Source organism: Morchella importuna, assembly GCF_003444635.1.
Source record: "Morchella importuna strain M04M26 chromosome Unknown Morimp01GS008, whole genome shotgun sequence".
Lineage (NCBI taxonomy): Eukaryota > Fungi > Ascomycota > Pezizomycetes > Pezizales > Morchellaceae > Morchella > Morchella importuna.
The window spans coordinates 2,156-20,390 of NW_025763405.1; the positions used below are offsets into that span (position 1 = coordinate 2,156).

At 48.3% G+C, this 18,235-nt stretch overlaps 2 protein-coding genes across 2 annotated transcripts; one reads left to right on the forward strand and one right to left on the reverse strand.

The window, feature by feature from the left end:
- Positions 1-9,767: 9,767 nt before the first annotated feature.
- LAJ45_03545 (uncharacterized protein) lies at positions 9,768-10,124 on the reverse strand (the record flags this gene model as incomplete). Its single annotated transcript, XM_046113130.1, has 1 exon — positions 9,768-10,124. The coding sequence occupies one exon, from the start codon at positions 10,122-10,124 to the stop codon at positions 9,768-9,770; it is 357 nt and encodes a 118-aa protein (XP_045973423.1).
- Positions 10,125-17,515: 7,391 nt separating this feature from the next.
- LAJ45_03546 (uncharacterized protein) lies at positions 17,516-17,947 on the forward strand (the record flags this gene model as incomplete). The annotated part of the gene is made up of 1 exon (XM_046113131.1): positions 17,516-17,947. One exon carries the CDS (start codon positions 17,516-17,518, stop codon positions 17,945-17,947), a length of 432 nt encoding a protein of 143 aa, XP_045973424.1.
- Positions 17,948-18,235: the final 288 nt, after the last annotated feature.

Here is an 18,235-nt window from a genome sequence, read left to right on the forward strand (position 1 = left end):
GGGATGGAAAGAAGTGGACATCTTCAGCTTCACATTGAGGAGGCTCATGAGAGATTGCCAAAAATGAGAAATGAACCTGCTATCTCTGTCCGAGACTATGTCATCAGGTAACCCATGGAGTCTCCAGACTTCCTTCAAGAACAACTTAGCCAAATCTTCCGTTTTGTTGAGTGTAGGAAGTGGGATGTAATGTGCCATCTTTGAGAAGCGGTCCACTATTACCCAGATCTTTGTAAACCCATTGGATTCCGGTAATCCCACAATAAAGTCCATAGAGATGGAAGTCCATGGCCGATAAGGTATCTCCAGTGGTTGGAGCATACCGAACTTCTTATGTCTTGAGGTCTTATTCCTCTGGCAGCTGTCGCAGCTCCGGACATATTCCTCAACATCTTTATCCATGTTGGGCCAAAAGAAGTTGTTTTTTACCCGCTCTAATGTCTTGAACTGACCGAAATGGCCCGCCACTTTAGAGTCATGGGTATCGGTCAGGATATCCATCTGGAGCTTCTTGTCTTTGGGAATATACCATCGATTCTTGTAGAAGATGAGGCCGTCCTTGACAGACAAGTTCTGGTCCAAGTTTGGTTTCCTTTCAACCAGGGAGCGGTGCAGTTCCTGCCAGATTCCATCCTCTTTAGCTGCCATACATAGGCGCTCTAAGAATGTGTTCTGCAATTGATTCACCCTGACAGCCGCTAGCTTAACAGGATCCAAAACCAATTGACCTGGCCTAAAAAACATCTGTGGCTCCGGCCGCAAGGTTTCACTCCCCTCTTCAGGGCGGTGATCCCAACGCCTTGATAGCACATCAGGTTTGCCATTCCTTTCTCCCGGTCTGTAGACAACTTTGAAATTGTAGCCTGCTAGGTCCTCAGACCATCTAGCTTGCCGCCTAGTGAGAACCTTGGTAGAGTTGAAGTACTCTAAATTCTTGTGGTCTGTGAAAACCGTGATCTCCTGCTCGCAACTCTTGAGCATATGCTCCCATTCCCGGAAAGATGCTACAATAGCTCCCATTTCCTTATCATGAATGTCATAGTTGATCTCAGCCGGGGAGAACTTCTTAGAATAGAAAGCTACCGGGTGTAGTTTCCCATCTTCCCCATACTGAGAGAGCACCGCTCCTTTGGCAAAGTCACTGGCATCAGTTTCGACCACAGTTCTTCTGCTAGGGTCAAAATGGAGAAGGATTGGAGCGCTTGTGAATAGCCTCTTGAGTTCCTCAAATGCTTGTTCACAGGCTGCGGTCCAATACCATTTCTTGTCATTTTGCAAGAGGTCGGTCAATGGTTTGCAAACTTTACTGAAGCCTTCAATAAAGCGGCGATAGAAGTTTGCAAATCCCAGGAAACCTTGCACTCCCTTAATATTTCGGGGTACTGGCCATTCCTGAACCGCCTCTACCTTGTCCTCTGACATAGATACTCCCCTTTCCGAGATGTGGTAGCCAAGATATTCTACTTCTCGGACATGGAAGGATGTCTTGCTGATGGAGGCACACAGTTTTGCTTCTCTGAGTAGATGAGGATGTCGTCGATATAGACAACCACTCCTTCATCCAGTAGTTCCTTTAGCACATCATTGATCATTGCCTGGAAGGCGGAAGGGGCGTTGCATAGACCGAATGGCATCACATTGTACTGATACAGTCCATAGCGGGTTCTGAAAGCGGTTTTCCACTCATGACCTTCTGCTATCCTGATCAAGTTGAAGCCATTCTTCAGGTCTATCTTTGTGAAGATCTTGGCTTTGAACAACCTATCCCTGAGCTCACTCATGATAGGCAGCGGATACTTGTCCTTGACAGTGACCTTGTTCAACCCTCTGTAATCAACACAAATTCGCCATGTCCCATCCTTCTTAGGTATGAACAATATGGGCGCCGCTGCTGGGCTGCTAGATCTAGAGATCTTTCCTAAAGACAACTCTTTGTCCAGGTACTCTCGGAGGGCTTTCAGCTCTGGAGCGGAACATGGGTATAGTGGGCCAAATGGGGGAGCGGTACCAGGCAAGAGGTTGATCTTCAGATCATTTCGGGAGTGTGGAGGCAGCTCCTGTATCTTCTCTTGACTGAATACGTCGGCCCATTCCCTATAGCGGAGAGGTATCCTTTCAGAGATATCTCCTCCATCCTCATCATGCCATACTGAAGCGGCCAGTTGATATACTACATCTTCTTCTTCCATCAGTTGGTATGAAGAGATGAGTTCAAACTTGATCGCTGCTGGGAGACAGTTCTGCTTGCAGTAGTCACTTCGCCAGCTTATGGTATTGAGTTCCCAATTGATATCCGGGTTGTGCTTCCTTGCCCATGCAATTGGCAGGTAACCTGATATTCCTTCTTCCAAAGTAGCCACTTCCCATCGGAGTGTCTCCTTATGATCTCCCATGTTCATGTGGACTGGGTGAGTGTAATACTCTCCTCCGCCCATCATGACATCTCCTTGAGCATCATACATTGTCAGAGGTTGATCTCGCCGCACTAAGGGAACTCCATGCTTCCTGACAAAACTCTGGTTGAGGATTGCTCCTGTACAACCGGTGTCAAAGAGGAATGTCCCTTGGGCGTCTTCAACTTTGTTCTTGACCGTCCATGACAGTTCTGCTTTCAGTATTGGCCTCTTGCCATGTACTGGTAAGGATGGAAGCTTCTGTTCCATTCTTCTTCGCTTCTGTGCGGGTTCTGGGCTTGATTCTCTTTGTCTTTTCTCCATTGCTAATAGCTGCGGGCACTACTAAGATCAAAAGATCCTTTGGTTCTATTCCCAAGCAATAATATAGCAAGTGTATTGTGTGGAAGTCTGGTAGCGGGCTGGAAGTGTCTTGTAGCAAATGTAACTTTGGCAGAGCACTTACAGACCAGCTGTTTCGGGTCATAAACCCATCCTCAGAGTGCTTGGAAACAATCAAATAGGCGAAAAACACAAAAATTTATTCAAGAGAAACAAAGAAATCGAGACCCAAAAGAAAACTAGTAAACATAGACTCTAAACAGACATTTCTACCAGATGATTTCATTGTCCGAGTCTTGCTCAGGCTGAAAGACGAAATCTTCTGTCACCTCTGGGAGTACAACAAGTGGTTCCTCTGCTACAACCGCAGCCACTTTAGCTTTCTTCTGAGGATTGGTCTTGCCATTTCCTCGTTTCCGCTTTTGTACCCTCACTGCTGCCACTCGGACTACAGTAGGTTCCCTGGACCAACAGTCGGTCCATTTGTGTCTGGACTTGCCGCACTATTGCACAAGTCAGTCTATGTACTCTACCAATAGGGAGTACCGGAAGGTCATACCTTCAAGCATACTTCTGCTTTCCTTCTTTCTTCTAGGATATCCCCCGGGATACCCTTCAGCTCCACCGCTTTGTCCTTGGAACTGGTTTCCTTCTGAGGTTTGGAGGAGCTTGCAGCTTCTCTCTTCCTCTTGGGATGCCGTTCCTTCTCAGCAGGGGGATCTCTCTTGGTCCTGGCGGGTGCTTTCTCAGCGGCTACCGTCTGGTACCTCTCATGGGTGTGTCCTAGCTCTCTTAGAGCAGCTATCCGCTCCATCAAGGACTTGGGCTTGGGGGTAAAGAGAGCCCAACTCATGCCTAGGTCCGGAAGGAGGGAACTAAGGATCTTATCATCCACTAACTGACCCTCGTAGCCAGTCTTCCACATCAGCTGAATAATACTATTCAGGAAGGAGTCTATTCCTCCCTTAGCTGTGTGGGTAAGGGTGTTCCATTGGGCTACCGCATCATCCCTAGAGATGGCTTCACCAAAGGCTGCTCTGAGAGCATCCACAAAGGAATCCCAGCGCTTCCATCTCTCATCCAACACCACAGGCATCCCAGCTACCCGGTTGGCAGAAGCTTGGTCGATAGAGTTGTGGTAAGCTTCATACCACTTGACCGGAGCATCTCCTTCCATCAGGTTGCCAGCATATCGGATCCTGACCTCTTCAGAGGTAAAGGACTGGCCCTCAATGGAGAAGACGTTCTCACATTGCCGGATGAAGGTCTCCACGTTGTCTGCTTTGCCATTGAACTTGGCTGGAGGGGGTGCTTTGGGTTCTCGGGCCCTAGAGGCAGCGGAGGGGTGTGAGGGGGCCGGAGGTCTCATGAACTGTGCCATGGAGGCCAGGAGTTCTTTCTGTTGCCTCTCCAACTTCTTCCTGAGGTACCTTCGCCATCCTCTCCTGTCACCATCCTCAGGCTCCGAGTCTGAACTGTCTGAGTCCCCTCCTGGGTTGGGAGCGCCGCCAACTGGGGGGACAATTCCATCTCCTCCACCATTACCCGCTGGTTCTGGGTTCTGGTTTTCTCCACCAGGGTTTCCTTCTGGCTGGAGGTTCCTCCTAGGTGACTCCGGGGATGGTGAGCCTCTGTGGGATTCTGGGGATAACCCCTGGCGAACCCAGGCTGGAGGGAGCCCGGAGGGACCACTCCTGACCGGTGTCTGGGAGTAGTAATCGTCGTCTCCTATAGGTTGTCGGGGGGGCCTTGCTAGGCCGCCTGCCAACGGGCTTGATGGGGCTCTCTGAGGAGGTAAAGGTGAGCCTCCAATGGCCGCTGGCATCATCAGGGGAAGTGTCCTCTGCCTGATAGACCTGACTGGAAACGCTGCAAAGGGGTTCACCCTTTGGTGGAAGGTTCTCAGGGCCGCTCTGGATGAGGCCCTGGAGTTTTGCGGAGGTGCGGGATTGGGGACAGGTGCTGGTGTAGGCATCCTGGCGATGGAGAGCCTTCCTTCATTAATGGCTCTCTGGATGTCTTCCAGGAAGTTAGGGGGCATCGCCGGGTTTGTCCATTCAATGTCCTCCATCTCATCCGCTCCTAAGTCGTCTCTCTGAGCATAACTCTGGAGTTGTGCCTGGACTGAGGAGACTTGTTCTTGCATATAGCCGAAGGCATTCCGGAGCAGGACTGCCTCAGCTTCTTGTCTTTCTTGCACCAAGGCTAGCGCATTGCCGGCCTTGATGACTTCCTGTTGCAGGCTGTGCTTCAGGTAGCGCTGCAATTCCGCAAAGAAGTCCTGTAGGGTGACTTCGTCGGTATCTTGCCAGGTGGGCTCACATCCGGGGATGTAGGACTGGAGCGCCGTCCTGGGCTTGTGGATCAACTGTGTCTGTCCCTCTTGGAATTCTAAAGCTGCCGGTTGCCATTCAATCTGAAGAGGCGCTTGGGGAGCCGGGAGGGCGGACATGTTGTGAGAGGAAAGAATAATCTGAAGGTGATTTGAGCACTAAAGATTATCTGTAACGGGGGCAGCCTATCTATGTATCGCTAGAATCCAATAGAATAGATGCGGCCGTGCAAGATAGAAATCAGGTGCAGATTTATTCAAAGATACTATCGCTAGAACTCAATAATCTTTAAGGGCTCTGCTACCGATAATAGTCTACCCGAAGATGAGGATCAGGTCCGTTGGGCGGGAATGATCCTGAGTACTTATACTCCAAAGGATTCTATTCTCTGCTCCTACTTCCTTACTAAGTTCCGGTGCTGCCTCCTAGTGGAAGGGAAGCAATACCATCGCTACCCCGCTTCTCTCTAAGCGTCAGCGAGTGCTTCCGATTCCGAAGGCAACCACCCTTAGTCAAAGCCTTTGTAACACCCGCAGCCTTTGTTGCCACACAACTAGGGGCCTGCATGAATGAGCTGCCGCTCAGGTGTAAGCTTAATCATTGCTGTAGAGCTTCCGCTTATTGTAGACTTCCCAGGCATAGTCTCTTCCACTGGCGGACTTCCAATGCTCAGAGGATTTGGAGGATCGCTGAGCACTCAGAGCTTCACTCTGGCTAGCCTTCTAATCATTGGCGAGGCACAGACTCGTCAGTCATTGCTCCCATGAGTAGATCCTCTTCCTAGCGCTCAGAATGTAGTTACTCTGACAGTTGGTAGCTAACCACACTGCCGGTACTTGCATGTCACTGTGCAACTGGCTTCTAACAATAACTCTCAGCATGTAACCGGGCCCCGTGTGTACTCATACACCAGACAGTTGAAATGGCTCCGTTACATGTATGAAGTATAATTGAGTTAACCGAATGTGGCGAGTGTTGTGCGGTTTTTATTTGGCAAAACCCGGGCTCATAACCTGAAGTTCGTAGTGTGGGAGAAAATGACTTGAGTGTGGTTTGAACACGTGACCTTGAGGGAGGATGTGTTTGTAGTGCGAAGAAGATACTATTGCGCCGCTGAAGTTCCAGCGACAATGTGGGCGTTTGAGCGCTCTATATATACAGATATTCTAATACCACGTGATCACCTGATTACATAATCTCTGATACTAAGCCTTGTCTGAAACCCTGTTCCTTCTATGAGTCATCCCTTATACATGAGTAATTCCATACATAACCGATGTCGCAATGCCCTATTTCTACAGGTATATGTCACCAAAACTTTTGAGCACCCCGACTGAGGAATAGAGCGGTGATGAACCTCTAATTCCGCGTATCTATCTGCATCTCTGAAGAGGTATGTGCGATTGAGGGATGCGGAGCAGCTGACTCAGTCCGTCATAGAGACTAAAGGGCCTAACGATACCAGTCCTATAACTGATTAGAGCCGTAAACGATCACGCCCACTGCTATGTGTTTGGCGGGCGCCCGAATTAGGAGCTTCTTTAGATATATTCGACCTGGCTTGAGGTTTCTCCGGGATTCCTCTCCGGAGTTTTGGAGCTTTTCAGGCATCTCATATTTGGCGGAATAAGCCATGTGTTCCGGAAATGGGGAGGGTCCAGGAATCGGCCCTAACATACGTATCCAGGAGATATCTGTGAGTTATTTTACGGTAATTATATAAATAGTCACAACAAAGAGCGCGTTTGACAGAAATACCTTGCCAATAACTTCACTTACTAATTTTGACCTCACCAGGGTAAGTAAATGACCCCTCCCCTCCGGTTCATCCCTTATGTAATTATTGTACTCATGGCGGCGTCTGCTGAGTCCAATTCCAGTTTCACTCGTTCATCCGAAGCCCATTCGGGCTGTAGTCCTGCCCCCCGGGCCCGCCCTATATGCGTTGGTAATTGGAAGTGATAGCCCTGTCAGACCACCTAGAAATTCATATGGGGACCTATAAAAGCAGCGGGTTATAGAGGGAGACTGAGGAAAGAAGGCTTTATCGCTGACCGCTTGGACTCGCAAGTGATAAAGTGAAAACTGTCTATATTGCATGTTCCAGGCAAATTGCGGAATACAGCGGAAAAGTGTGGTGGAAGGGACAAAAAGGACGGGCAGCGAAAATCGATAAAGTCAATATACAAGCAATGGGAAGAATCGGAGGACACTTTAAATCAGCCCCCATAGCCGCGATAGAGGTGGAAAATGACATGATACCCACAGAACATAGATTCAACCACAAAGAACGAATGCAGGCAATAAAAGGACTAAAGCGCGCACCAAACCACCCTACCTACAAGGCGGTCAAAAACGAGATCAGCGAACTCATCGAAGAAGAAGACACATGGCGTGCAGGGAGAAGAAGGGGGCGAGGGAGGAGACGGGGAATGAAAGGAGCACTGAAAAATCTGGCAAAAATAGTAGGAAAGACTGGAAGAAAATTGAAAACTGGAAAAGCTACTATGAAAAGGAAAGAACATGGAAAAAAAAGGCGAGGAAAGAGATTGAGATAGATATCAGACCATATGATGAAAAGGGAATAGAAAAAAAGAGGCAGGAGAAAAGAAGAGAACAGGAAAGAGAGATCCTCATGTATAGCGATGGGAGCAAGACAAAAGAATACGTAGCAGCGGGAATATGCAGGATAGGAAACGACGGAGGAGTACTGAGGAAGATCGGCTACAGACTGGGTAAAAAGATGGAAATTATGGACGCGGAAATGGTGGGGATCAAGAAAGCCATCGAAGTCGGACTGAAAGAGGCAGCAAAGGAAAGGAAAAAGACGATTACGATCAGATGCGACAGCCAGGAGGCGATGAGACGAGTAAAACGCAGACATCAGACATCTGGGGAAATGATGGCCCACAAGATACGCTACTGGTACGATGCGGGAAAGACACAAAAGATCCGAATAAGATTAGAATGGGTCAAGGGACACAGCAAGATAAAAGGAAATTTGGAAGCAGACAAAGCAGCCAAAGAGGCCATCAACAAAGGAAGAGTCGACAATGAATGGTTCGTTTCTTTTGCGTTCTTAGAGAGAGAATCCCGAGAGGAAACAATAAGAGAATGGGAGGTGGAGTGGGAGCCAAGAGCGAACAAGGAAAAGGTAGTATTCAAACCATCGCAGCGAAATACCATTAAATTTGACGACACGGACCGGACAGATAGAGTCATCATCAGCCGACTCAGGACAGGCCATATAGCAATCAACAGATACCTAAAAAGAATAGGAAAGATCGAAAGCGCCGAATGCGAATGCGGCAAAGGGGAGCAAAGTGTGACCCACATACTCACTGAATGCGATTCAACGGCCGAAACCCGCAAAACTTTTAAAGAGCATAATACGGTTGTCAAACACCTTTGGAAGGCAAACGGTATCGAAGCAGCTATAAAAATTTGGAAGCAATTTGTCAAATGGAGATGGGAGAGGAACGGACAAAACGAGAATGGAGAAGAGGAAAGAAGGGAACTAGGGTACGGGTGGGGGACGCTGAAAGATGCGGGAAACGAAGAATAGAATAAGAAAAGGGCTTTGTGGGCGTTATTTTTCTATGTCAGAAATATGTGAGAGGAGGTGGAGGAGAAGGGATAGTTCAGGGGTATTGCCATAACTGTAAAGTTGCATGCAATTAATGAATTAAACAAAAAAAAGAAAACAAGTGAAAACTGCTCTTACATGTTAGCGAGTGATATTCTATGATTAAAAGTGAATACCACCATCTCTCGCACTTATCCCCAATTCAACTAGACTCGGTTATCCTTTTTTAATCTTTGTGTAAGAAGCGGACTGATCATGTTCTTGGGTGGAACGTCGCGAACTTAATCTCTCAATCCTTTGACCATGGGATCCTGATTGGCAGGTCTTCCCACTCGTAAAGGCCGGGGTAGAAGTAACATTGCACCGCGTTACTTCCGCGGTAAGGACTTAGCTTGGCAGGTATCACCGTAAATTCGAGGTATTAGGCCCGTGAAGGCCTACCCGAGGCCTCGACAGACAGCTCAAATGAGCAGTGAAATTTAGAATTGGGGAGTTCGTGCCATATACAGGATGGATGACGGGGTATCGCAAGGTACCTTGACACCGGTACTAGTAGTCGGTGGGTGTAGTAAGATTCATCATTATTGACCACGAATATAATATTCCATTACTAGATCGTCTTCTCACCGAGAAGTCAAATAACGAGCGGGCTTGGATGTCGAAACGGTCGCCCTGAACGGAGGGATACTATGTAACAGCCGTTGATACCGTGCGGGGCCTGAAGCAAACAAGCGGACAAATCTCGTTCATTCACAAGTGGAGAAACCAAAAGGCTTATGACCGGAGACTAGTCCTATTCCTTGAAATTTCCGGAGGCTATTCGAGATATCCTTATTGTTTCTTGGGTTTTGGGTTGGCCATATATACCTACCTCTTAAGATATAGCATGATAACAGAGACTGGTCCAGGAAGTTTGCACAGGAGATATATTATGATTGAATCAAATTTGTTTGATGTTGAATACTATGCTATAGCGCGTACCAAGGTAATTATCTGGCAAGACCCCGACGTATACTTTAGACCTATCCGATCGAGTCCAGAGCCCAAGCTTGTCCGTTAGATTAAATAGCATGCTCCGGAGAGAAAAAAAATAAATTTCTCTAAACCACGCAATTACACCAATGACGATACCGAATAATGCCCCAAAATATCATCAACTGCAGTCCAGTTGGCCATGAGGCTTCGGATATACACCGTTTCCCCCAGAGATTCCGGACGATATGGCAGTATATCCGCTACTCCACCAGCATCATACGCTACTCCACCAGCATCATACGCCTGCGTCATCAATTCTACCGTAGCATCCATGCCCCTCATGTTCTTGGGATTAGCCCTCACAGCAGCAACGCAATCCACGAAGTTGGCGAGATAGTAACACCGTATCGGCAGACCCGTCTTAACCCTCACCGTCCGGAATAGTACACCTCCTTTCCCGGTGCTCTCCACTTCTACCGTAGCGTTTCCTGACATGTGGCCGCCGGGCCTGTCTCCAGTACTCCCTCCATCATATCGTTTGAGGCGAGGTTGAGGCGGATGAGGTGTGTCCGCGCGATCAAGAGTCGATGTTCCGCAGGGTTTTACAAAAACGAGTATTTACTTTCGAGTACACGGTATCGGGTTGTCGATCGAGAGTTGAGGCGGATCGAGAGCTGCGATGGGAAGAGGTCTAGGCACTATAGATCTAGCGAGACGGGGACAGCAGCCAAGATTAAGGAGCAGTTAAAGCACGCAGCCGTACACCTATCATCGTAAAGGTATCCGGATCCAAAGCTCAACATCCGCTATCGATGAAATCACTCGTGATTCACACGGTCAGTGGGAGGGGGAAAAAGAAGAGGGGGGGGTAAGGGTGGAGACCATCGCATCCTCAATGCGACATGCGGGGAAATCCACAAAATGGTGCTGACACAAAACCCCACCTCTACCCCGAACCTCTGGCTCAGCTGGGAGGGGAGATTGCTGGCCTTGAGGATGAAAAGTCGGAACCTTCTAAGTTTAACGATATCACGCACGCGTCGCGTCAAGAACCGTTCACCAGCCTGGCACTCTAATTAATCCGAATCTCCGCGGTAGAATCCGTCCATCGACACGGTGTTGTAGCTAATAGGGATCAGGAGGATGAGTGTCTGGGCCTCCTGCCATGGTATCTGGTCTGGATAGGTAAATTCTCGAGAACGGCGACCGGATGTGAATTATCAAGGCAGGTAGGCCAATTGGGGATGCGAGACGGCGGGATGTGACGATGGAGATTCGAACGACTAGGGCCGAGCGAGTTGAGACTCCTTGCAACGTGGGATGAGGCTCAAAGCTCAAGTGAGATGAGGCTCTTTAACTCAATACCTTGCAAGCTGTAATTCGTATGTAAGCTAAGCTATATTTGTCATCCTACGGTGGTTAGGGGTTGGATTCCTTCCTGTGCAACCCATGCTAGAGTAGAAGGCGATATCTATGAAGGGGAAAGACGGAGATGGACCTCAACAATGCCTAAATGTTAGGAGACCTTAGTAGTCCCCCAACACCATTTCTATGCATCATACAACACAATTGCGCTGGGAGCAATAGTGTCTTCATCTCCCTCTTCTCCTCCCTCACAGTCTCGAAGGCCCACGTCATCGCGATTCAAGAACCCCCCTTATTCAAAGGAAAGCCCCTCAACGCTCCCTCATTCACACTATACTCCCCCTCCCCATCCAATGCAGAAGACAAGATATCCACCTGCACCTACGTCTCCAATCACCTCCTCGAACGCAATTCAGCAACAGCAACTCCCTCCCACAGAGGAGACCTCATCTCAATCAACCTCTTCCTACCAACCTCCCCAAACTCCCACTCCACCTTCACGATAACCAATATCTATAACAGACAGTTATCCAACTCCTCGAGATCGATCAGTCCGACCGAAATCTTCTCCCATACCCCCAACCCCCTCGTCGTAATGGGGGACTTCAACATCCACTCCCCTGCAGCAGACCCCATGAGGAACTTCTCCGACGGTGAACTTCGCCTCTCAGGACCATACACCCACTCCGCCACAACCAACAACTTCTCACTTCTAAACTACCCAGGCACCTACACCCGCTACTCCCCGGACCCCCGGAAAAGGCACGGAGTAATCGACCTCACCTTCGCTAATGCAAGAGCCCTCTCCCTATTCAACAAATGGCAACCCCTCCCCGAGGCCACCGGCTCCGACCACAGGGCCATCGCCATTACCTTCGCCCTCCCCAACACTGACTTCACACCCATCATTGGCCCCAACTGGAAACTCACAGACTGGCCAAGCCTCCAACCTGCCCTCCAGAACTTCACAGTCGCCAGCCCCAACCCTTCGACAAGCCTCGACGCTTGGTTCGAACAATCGCTGCAAAAACTCACAGACACCCTAAAAGACCACACCCCCTCCAAAACAATCACCAAATGGTCGAAACCATGGTGGAACCCCAATATAACCCAACTCCGCACAATCTATCACTCCGTCCACCGCGACTTCAGGAGGGGCCTCAGTCCTCCTTTCGAAGTCAAAGCGGCGAAGAATGCCTACTTCAATGCAATCAAAAACGCAAAACGCACTCACTGGAACTCCTTCGTGTCCAATGCAGCCACCAGCGATGTCTGGAAACTTAAAAGGATGGCAACTAGAACAGAAGACAGAGTCCCATCACTCCCCAACTCCCCCACCCCCGCACTACTAAAACAGAATCTCGTCAAAGCATTTTTCCCACCCAGACCAGATACTGGCTCTCCCCCCCCCCTCAACTTCGCTCACGTCCCGGAGATCACCCCCGAGGAAGTAAGAACCACCCTCCTCCCCACCTCCAAACTCTCAGCCCCGGGCCCAGACACCATCCCCTATTCAGTATGGAAAGGGGTCCATAAAGCCAACCCACATATCATCTCAGCGCTCCTAAACCCGCTCCTAAAAAGCGGCTACCACCCCCTCTCTCTCAAAAGGGCAAACGGAGTTATTCTAGCGAAACCGAACAAAGCCGACTACACCCTCCCCACCTCCTACAGAATAATTGTCCTCCTCCAAACCTTCTCCAAAATACTCGAGAAGATCGTTACCCTTCGCCTCGCGTCTATCGCCAAAGCGGTAGGCCTCATCCACCCCCAGCAATGCGGATCAGTAGCCGGCCTGTCTACAGCAGATGCGGTCACTACCCTCCTCCATGAGACCAAAGCCATGCAACACGCCAAGCTAAAAGTCTCCACCCTATTCCTCGATATCAAGGGAGGCTTCGATAACGTCGTCAAACACACCCTTGCATCTACCCTCGCGGCCAAAGCTACCCCCCCATACATCATCAACTGGGTCTTGTCATTCCTCTCCGACAGACATATCACCCTCCTCTTCAAAGGTTCCCCAAGAATCCCAACCCCGGTCCAGGTCGGCGTCTCCCAAGGCTCCCCCATATCGCCCCTCCTCTTCGTCATATACATGAACATCCTCCACCTACACGACCCCTCCCCAGGACTTACTCTATCCTACGTCGATGACTTTGCAGTAACCGTAGGCTCCCCCAGCTACCAACAAAACATCCACATACTCGAGGAACACTTCAAGGCGATCACAGCCATCACGGCCGCCCAGAACACCACCTTCTCAATCCCCAAAACCGAACTCATGCATTGGCGAACCCCCAAAGATAAGGCGCCAACCTGCACTCTCCCCATCACCCTCGATAACCAGATCTTCCACCCAGGCCATCAAGTCAGATGGGTCGGATTCTGGCTATCCCCAAACTTCAACCCAAACACCCATTTCATCCGACGCCTAGCCTCCGCCCAAGACAGCTTCGGGATCCTCCGGAGATTCTCCTCCCCCGGCAAAGGCCTCTCCTCATCCAACTGTAGGAAAATCGCCCTACTTGCAATTCGCCCAATGCTCACATACGGCGCATCCGTCCTAACACCCACCAGCTCCATCAAGGCAATGAACAAATTCTGGAATTCAGTCCTCAGATGGGCTACCGGCTGCTTCAGGGCAACCAACCAACGCGTCCTCTGGGCCGAGGCACACTGCCCCCCGCTTATCAACTACATCCACTACTTGAAAACAAAGTTCGCCATTCGCGTCCTACTCGCCCACCTCCTCAACAACCCAGTGACAGGGCGCTGCCACCCCACCTTCCCCACCCTGACCCCCGACAGGGTCACCTCCCACACTTACCTCCTCCGTGGCCGCCCCAACCCACCCAAAAAGTGGAACTCAACAGCAACGAAAGGCGTGGCCCACCTCCCCATCGAACATCTCTGCTCCCTACTCCAACACCCAGTCACAAGAGGAACAGACCACAAGCTCCTCCCAAAGCTAGCAGAACAACAAATGCTAGACAATTGGGCACACGACTTCCCAACACCCCCCTACTACACCTTCCCCCTTACCTCAAGCCCTGAACCCTTCATGGACTTACACAAATTCACGGCTACTCGAATCCATCAAATGAGAGCCCAAAAAAGCTACCTCAGAGGCCACAAATCTTGGCTCAACCTCCACCTCTCCGAAAAGTGTGACAGATGTGGCGAAGCCCCTGAAACCACCGAACACGCCATCCTCCTCTGCCGAGCGAAAGCAATCCAACGCGCCCAACTTCTCCCAGGAATCAAAACCCTCGAGAAGATCTGGAGTGACCACACCAACACGCTAGCTCTAGGAGCCTTCATCACCGCCACCAAAACGAACTTCCCTAGAAAGGAACACATCTCCCCCCTCCTATCCGGATCTGAGACATCAAGTGCCCTCAGCTCACCTCCCTCCACCGCCTAGCCACCGCAGACCCGCGTCCAATCCACGGACCCCCACACCCACAAAGACCCTCAAAGGGCAACAGGTTATTTGAAACCAGCAGGATTTCCTTTCGTGTCGGACATGGACCGCCAGAATCTGTCGTTTTCCTTGCAGTTAGTTAGATAGTCAGTATGTCAGCGCAGTAACTCATCTCATATTTTTCCTTTGTTTCTTCTAGGGTTGTGATATTTGGGTTTTCCAGTAGGGGAGAGGTATTTTTATGCCATAGTCTAAGACTGCATGCAGAGTTTTGTACCTAGAATCAATTAAAACTACATGAATTAAAAAAAAAAAAAAAAAATCTATGAAGGGGAAAAAGGACAGGTAAAACAAAGCGCAACCTCACTACCTAATTCTCTCTCACGATCTGACACACGGAAGAAACCTACATGTAGCTCTATCATTCGCTGTTATTAGGACCGGAGAAACTAAAAAAGCGATTTTTTCTGGTAATTATATTACTCATGTAGCGAAAACTTGCGGGTACTTACATAATCTGTCACAAAGATGTTTTTACGCGTTTATTCCCGCGATCTTGCGTGGGCAAGGGCGCATGCACTGACTTGAAAGCGCCAATTACACATGCGCTGTATATGTAGTTAAGATTTGAACTCTTGCACTCAAAACAACATAAACCTATGCTTGGGTCGGGGGCGCATAAATAACATTGCTTACATAACTGGTACTAGGCCCCTAATAACTTTTCTTTCTTGCGGGACCAGGGATATACATATAGACCATGTGCACCTGTGCCGAGCATGTACCTATGCCGAGCACCTTATAATAAAGGCAGCATTTTAGCCACCATTTGGAGTGGATCCCTAGAGATCAGATAAGATGCTCGGCACAGGTACATTCTTGGCACAGGTGCACACGGTCTACCTGTGTCGCGATGGCTTTGCCGAGTATCAAATTGTAAATTGATCAGCGAAAGCAAATGTTCCAAATCCAGGGTTTGAATCAGTTGTCACCGCGCCTCCTGTGGAGAGGTTGCTTAAACTGGAGTATCAGAGAGGTGTCCCGAACGAAAATTGAACCATACCTTCCACGTTGTTGAGGAGAGTACACTCCCTTGAAAGCGTCCACCATGAAATATCACTCGGTTTATGAGGTCTTGGTACTATGGAGATAGTTCCCGAAGTCCTACAACCCATCATGGCAAGGGGACTCCCACGACTGAATTCACCACAATCAGAGCGAACTTTTATACAAGATTGAGTAGGATAACCACATGTAAAGAAGATATATCAGGATTATTTGTGGTTGGTACTACTTTGTCTTGGAATAGTACGCTCGGCACATTTCATAGCATTGTAAGATTCTCATTCTTTCATTATAGTATTCGTCATCGGCACATGACTCACCCATGACTCACATTCCTATTAGTTATCTCATTACTCATATGTCCATAACTCATTGTATTTCTTTTGTACCACCTCTTATTAGTATAAATACAGGGCATTCCCCTTTAGCTAGAACAAAACAACACGATTAATTACTTTACATCTCCGATTTACTTTCTCTAGATTATGAAACCGGAGACCACTCATGCTTATATACTCTTCACCATTTTCACAATAAAGTGGACATTCTCATTTCACTTTCAATCATGTCTGAGAGGAGCATCAAAATTCCCGAAATCCCATTCAAGGTGGATGGTCAAGACCATTACACTGTATGAAGGTACCTTGCTACATGCATGTTGAGAGTTCACGATCTGTAGAACTTGGTCAATAGTTCGAGTAAGTATCCTGTTTTGACAACCACCACCACTACTGTACCTACCACAACACCACAAGCGACAAGTAATACTGCTAAAGCTCAAGAAAATGAAGAAGAAACCTCTGATAACGCCAAAGGAATCAGCGACTGGAACAAAAAGGACAATTTCGCGGTTGTATTCCTCCGATCTAAAATCGAATTTAAGTTATTCTCATGCTCACCCCAGCCGACACTGCTCACCATTTCTGGACTCAGTTTGAGGACAGATTTGATCGGAAAACCGCGACCTCCCTCCACTCGCCCCTCGCTAATGTCATTACTCTATAGTACACACCTGATAGGAGTATCAAGGAATATCTAACTCAGTTCAATACTCCTTGCTCATCTCTCCTTACTAGAACTAGTAACTCTATGGACAAGACTAAGGATCTACTCGGTTACTACTGTACCGGAGCCACTTCAACTGTGTGGTGTATGAGTACACACAGGACTTGTTTACAGAATGAGGATTATTCAAGTTGATAGAAGCCTGTTGCATAGTGATATGCAAGTATCAACAGTGTAGTTAGCTATCAGCTATCCGAGTAACTACATTCTGAGAACTAGGAGGAGGATCTATTCATGGGAGTAATGACTGACGAGTCTATGATTCGCCAAAGACTGGAGGCCAGCCAGACTGAAGCTCTGAGTGCTCGACGATCCTCTACATCCTCTGATCATTGTAAGCCCATCAGGAAATAGCAAGCACTATGCCTGGGAAGTCTACGATAAGCGAAGAGCTTTACAGCAACGATTAAGCTTACACTTGAGTGGAAGCTCATTCATGCAGGCTCCGGTTGTGCGACAACTAAAGCTGCAGGTATTACAAAGGATTTGACTTAGGGTAGTTCCCTTCAGAACTGGAAGCAGTGGCTAATGCTTAGAGAGAAGTGGGGTAGCAGTGGTATTGCTTCCCTTCCGACAGAAGGCATCACCGGAACTTAGTAAAAGAGTAGGAGGAGGGAATGGAATCCTTTGGAGTATAAGTACCTCAGCAAACTTAACAATTTCTGTAAAGTATCTCCTGAGTCTCCTGAGAATCAAAATCCGTTTTAATGGCTCTGGAGAGTCTCAGGAGACTCAGGAGACTGTTGGGAGACTCATGAATATGTACAATCTTGCTGATATAATCTGCACTTGATTTCTATATTGCACGGCCATATCTATTCTATTGAATTCTGGCGATACATAGAAAGAGTGTCCCCGTTACAACCATCTTCAAGTTCATCAAGTAGCATCTTTCTCAGAAGTGAAAGCATCCTTCCTACACCTCTCACTCCAGCACGAATCTCTCCAATCAGTCGTAGACAACATGGAAACCAAGCCCAACGTCAACTTCAATGATGTTTATGAAAAGCTATTGGGTCTGGACTCACGGGGCAACAATGATGGATACGCGACTGGTGAAGCCTATGCAATTAGGCGAAGAAACCTAGGGTATGGAAGCAAAAACAAAGTCAGGAAGCCACGTAATAACGAAAGAGAAAATCGGGATGTCACATGCACCTGGTGCGCCAAGAATGGAGAATATGCCAAAGGCCACATGAACAAAAATTGCCAGAAACTCAAAGCTTCCAGAGGCAAGGAGAAGTCCGGTGTATCTGGCAACCTCAATGTCGAGTCTAGTGCTGCATTTCATACAAAACTTGATCTCTATTGTATTCCCGATCTTTCTGGCCTTCCCGCACTAGAAGAAATTGTTTTATTCACAATGCTGGTCAACTTCGACCTCACCAACTTCTAAGATAACACCTCAGACACAACCATAGAAGACTACTTTGGCTTCATTGCAGGACCTTCTACTTATGATAACAAGGCATCATCAGCAAAAAACAGGTTTTGCCAGGATGAATTCAAGCGTCCAGATGTCCAAATTCGTCTTCCATACCCAAAACCTCATCTATTGCTCACAAAACCTTGTCCCGCTGCACCAAAATGTGAAACATTGTGTTTTGGCAACTAGTAAGCATAGAAAATGTGATAGATCGTCTTTTAACGTGTATTAGGCATCCGAAATATGACTTCTCATCTT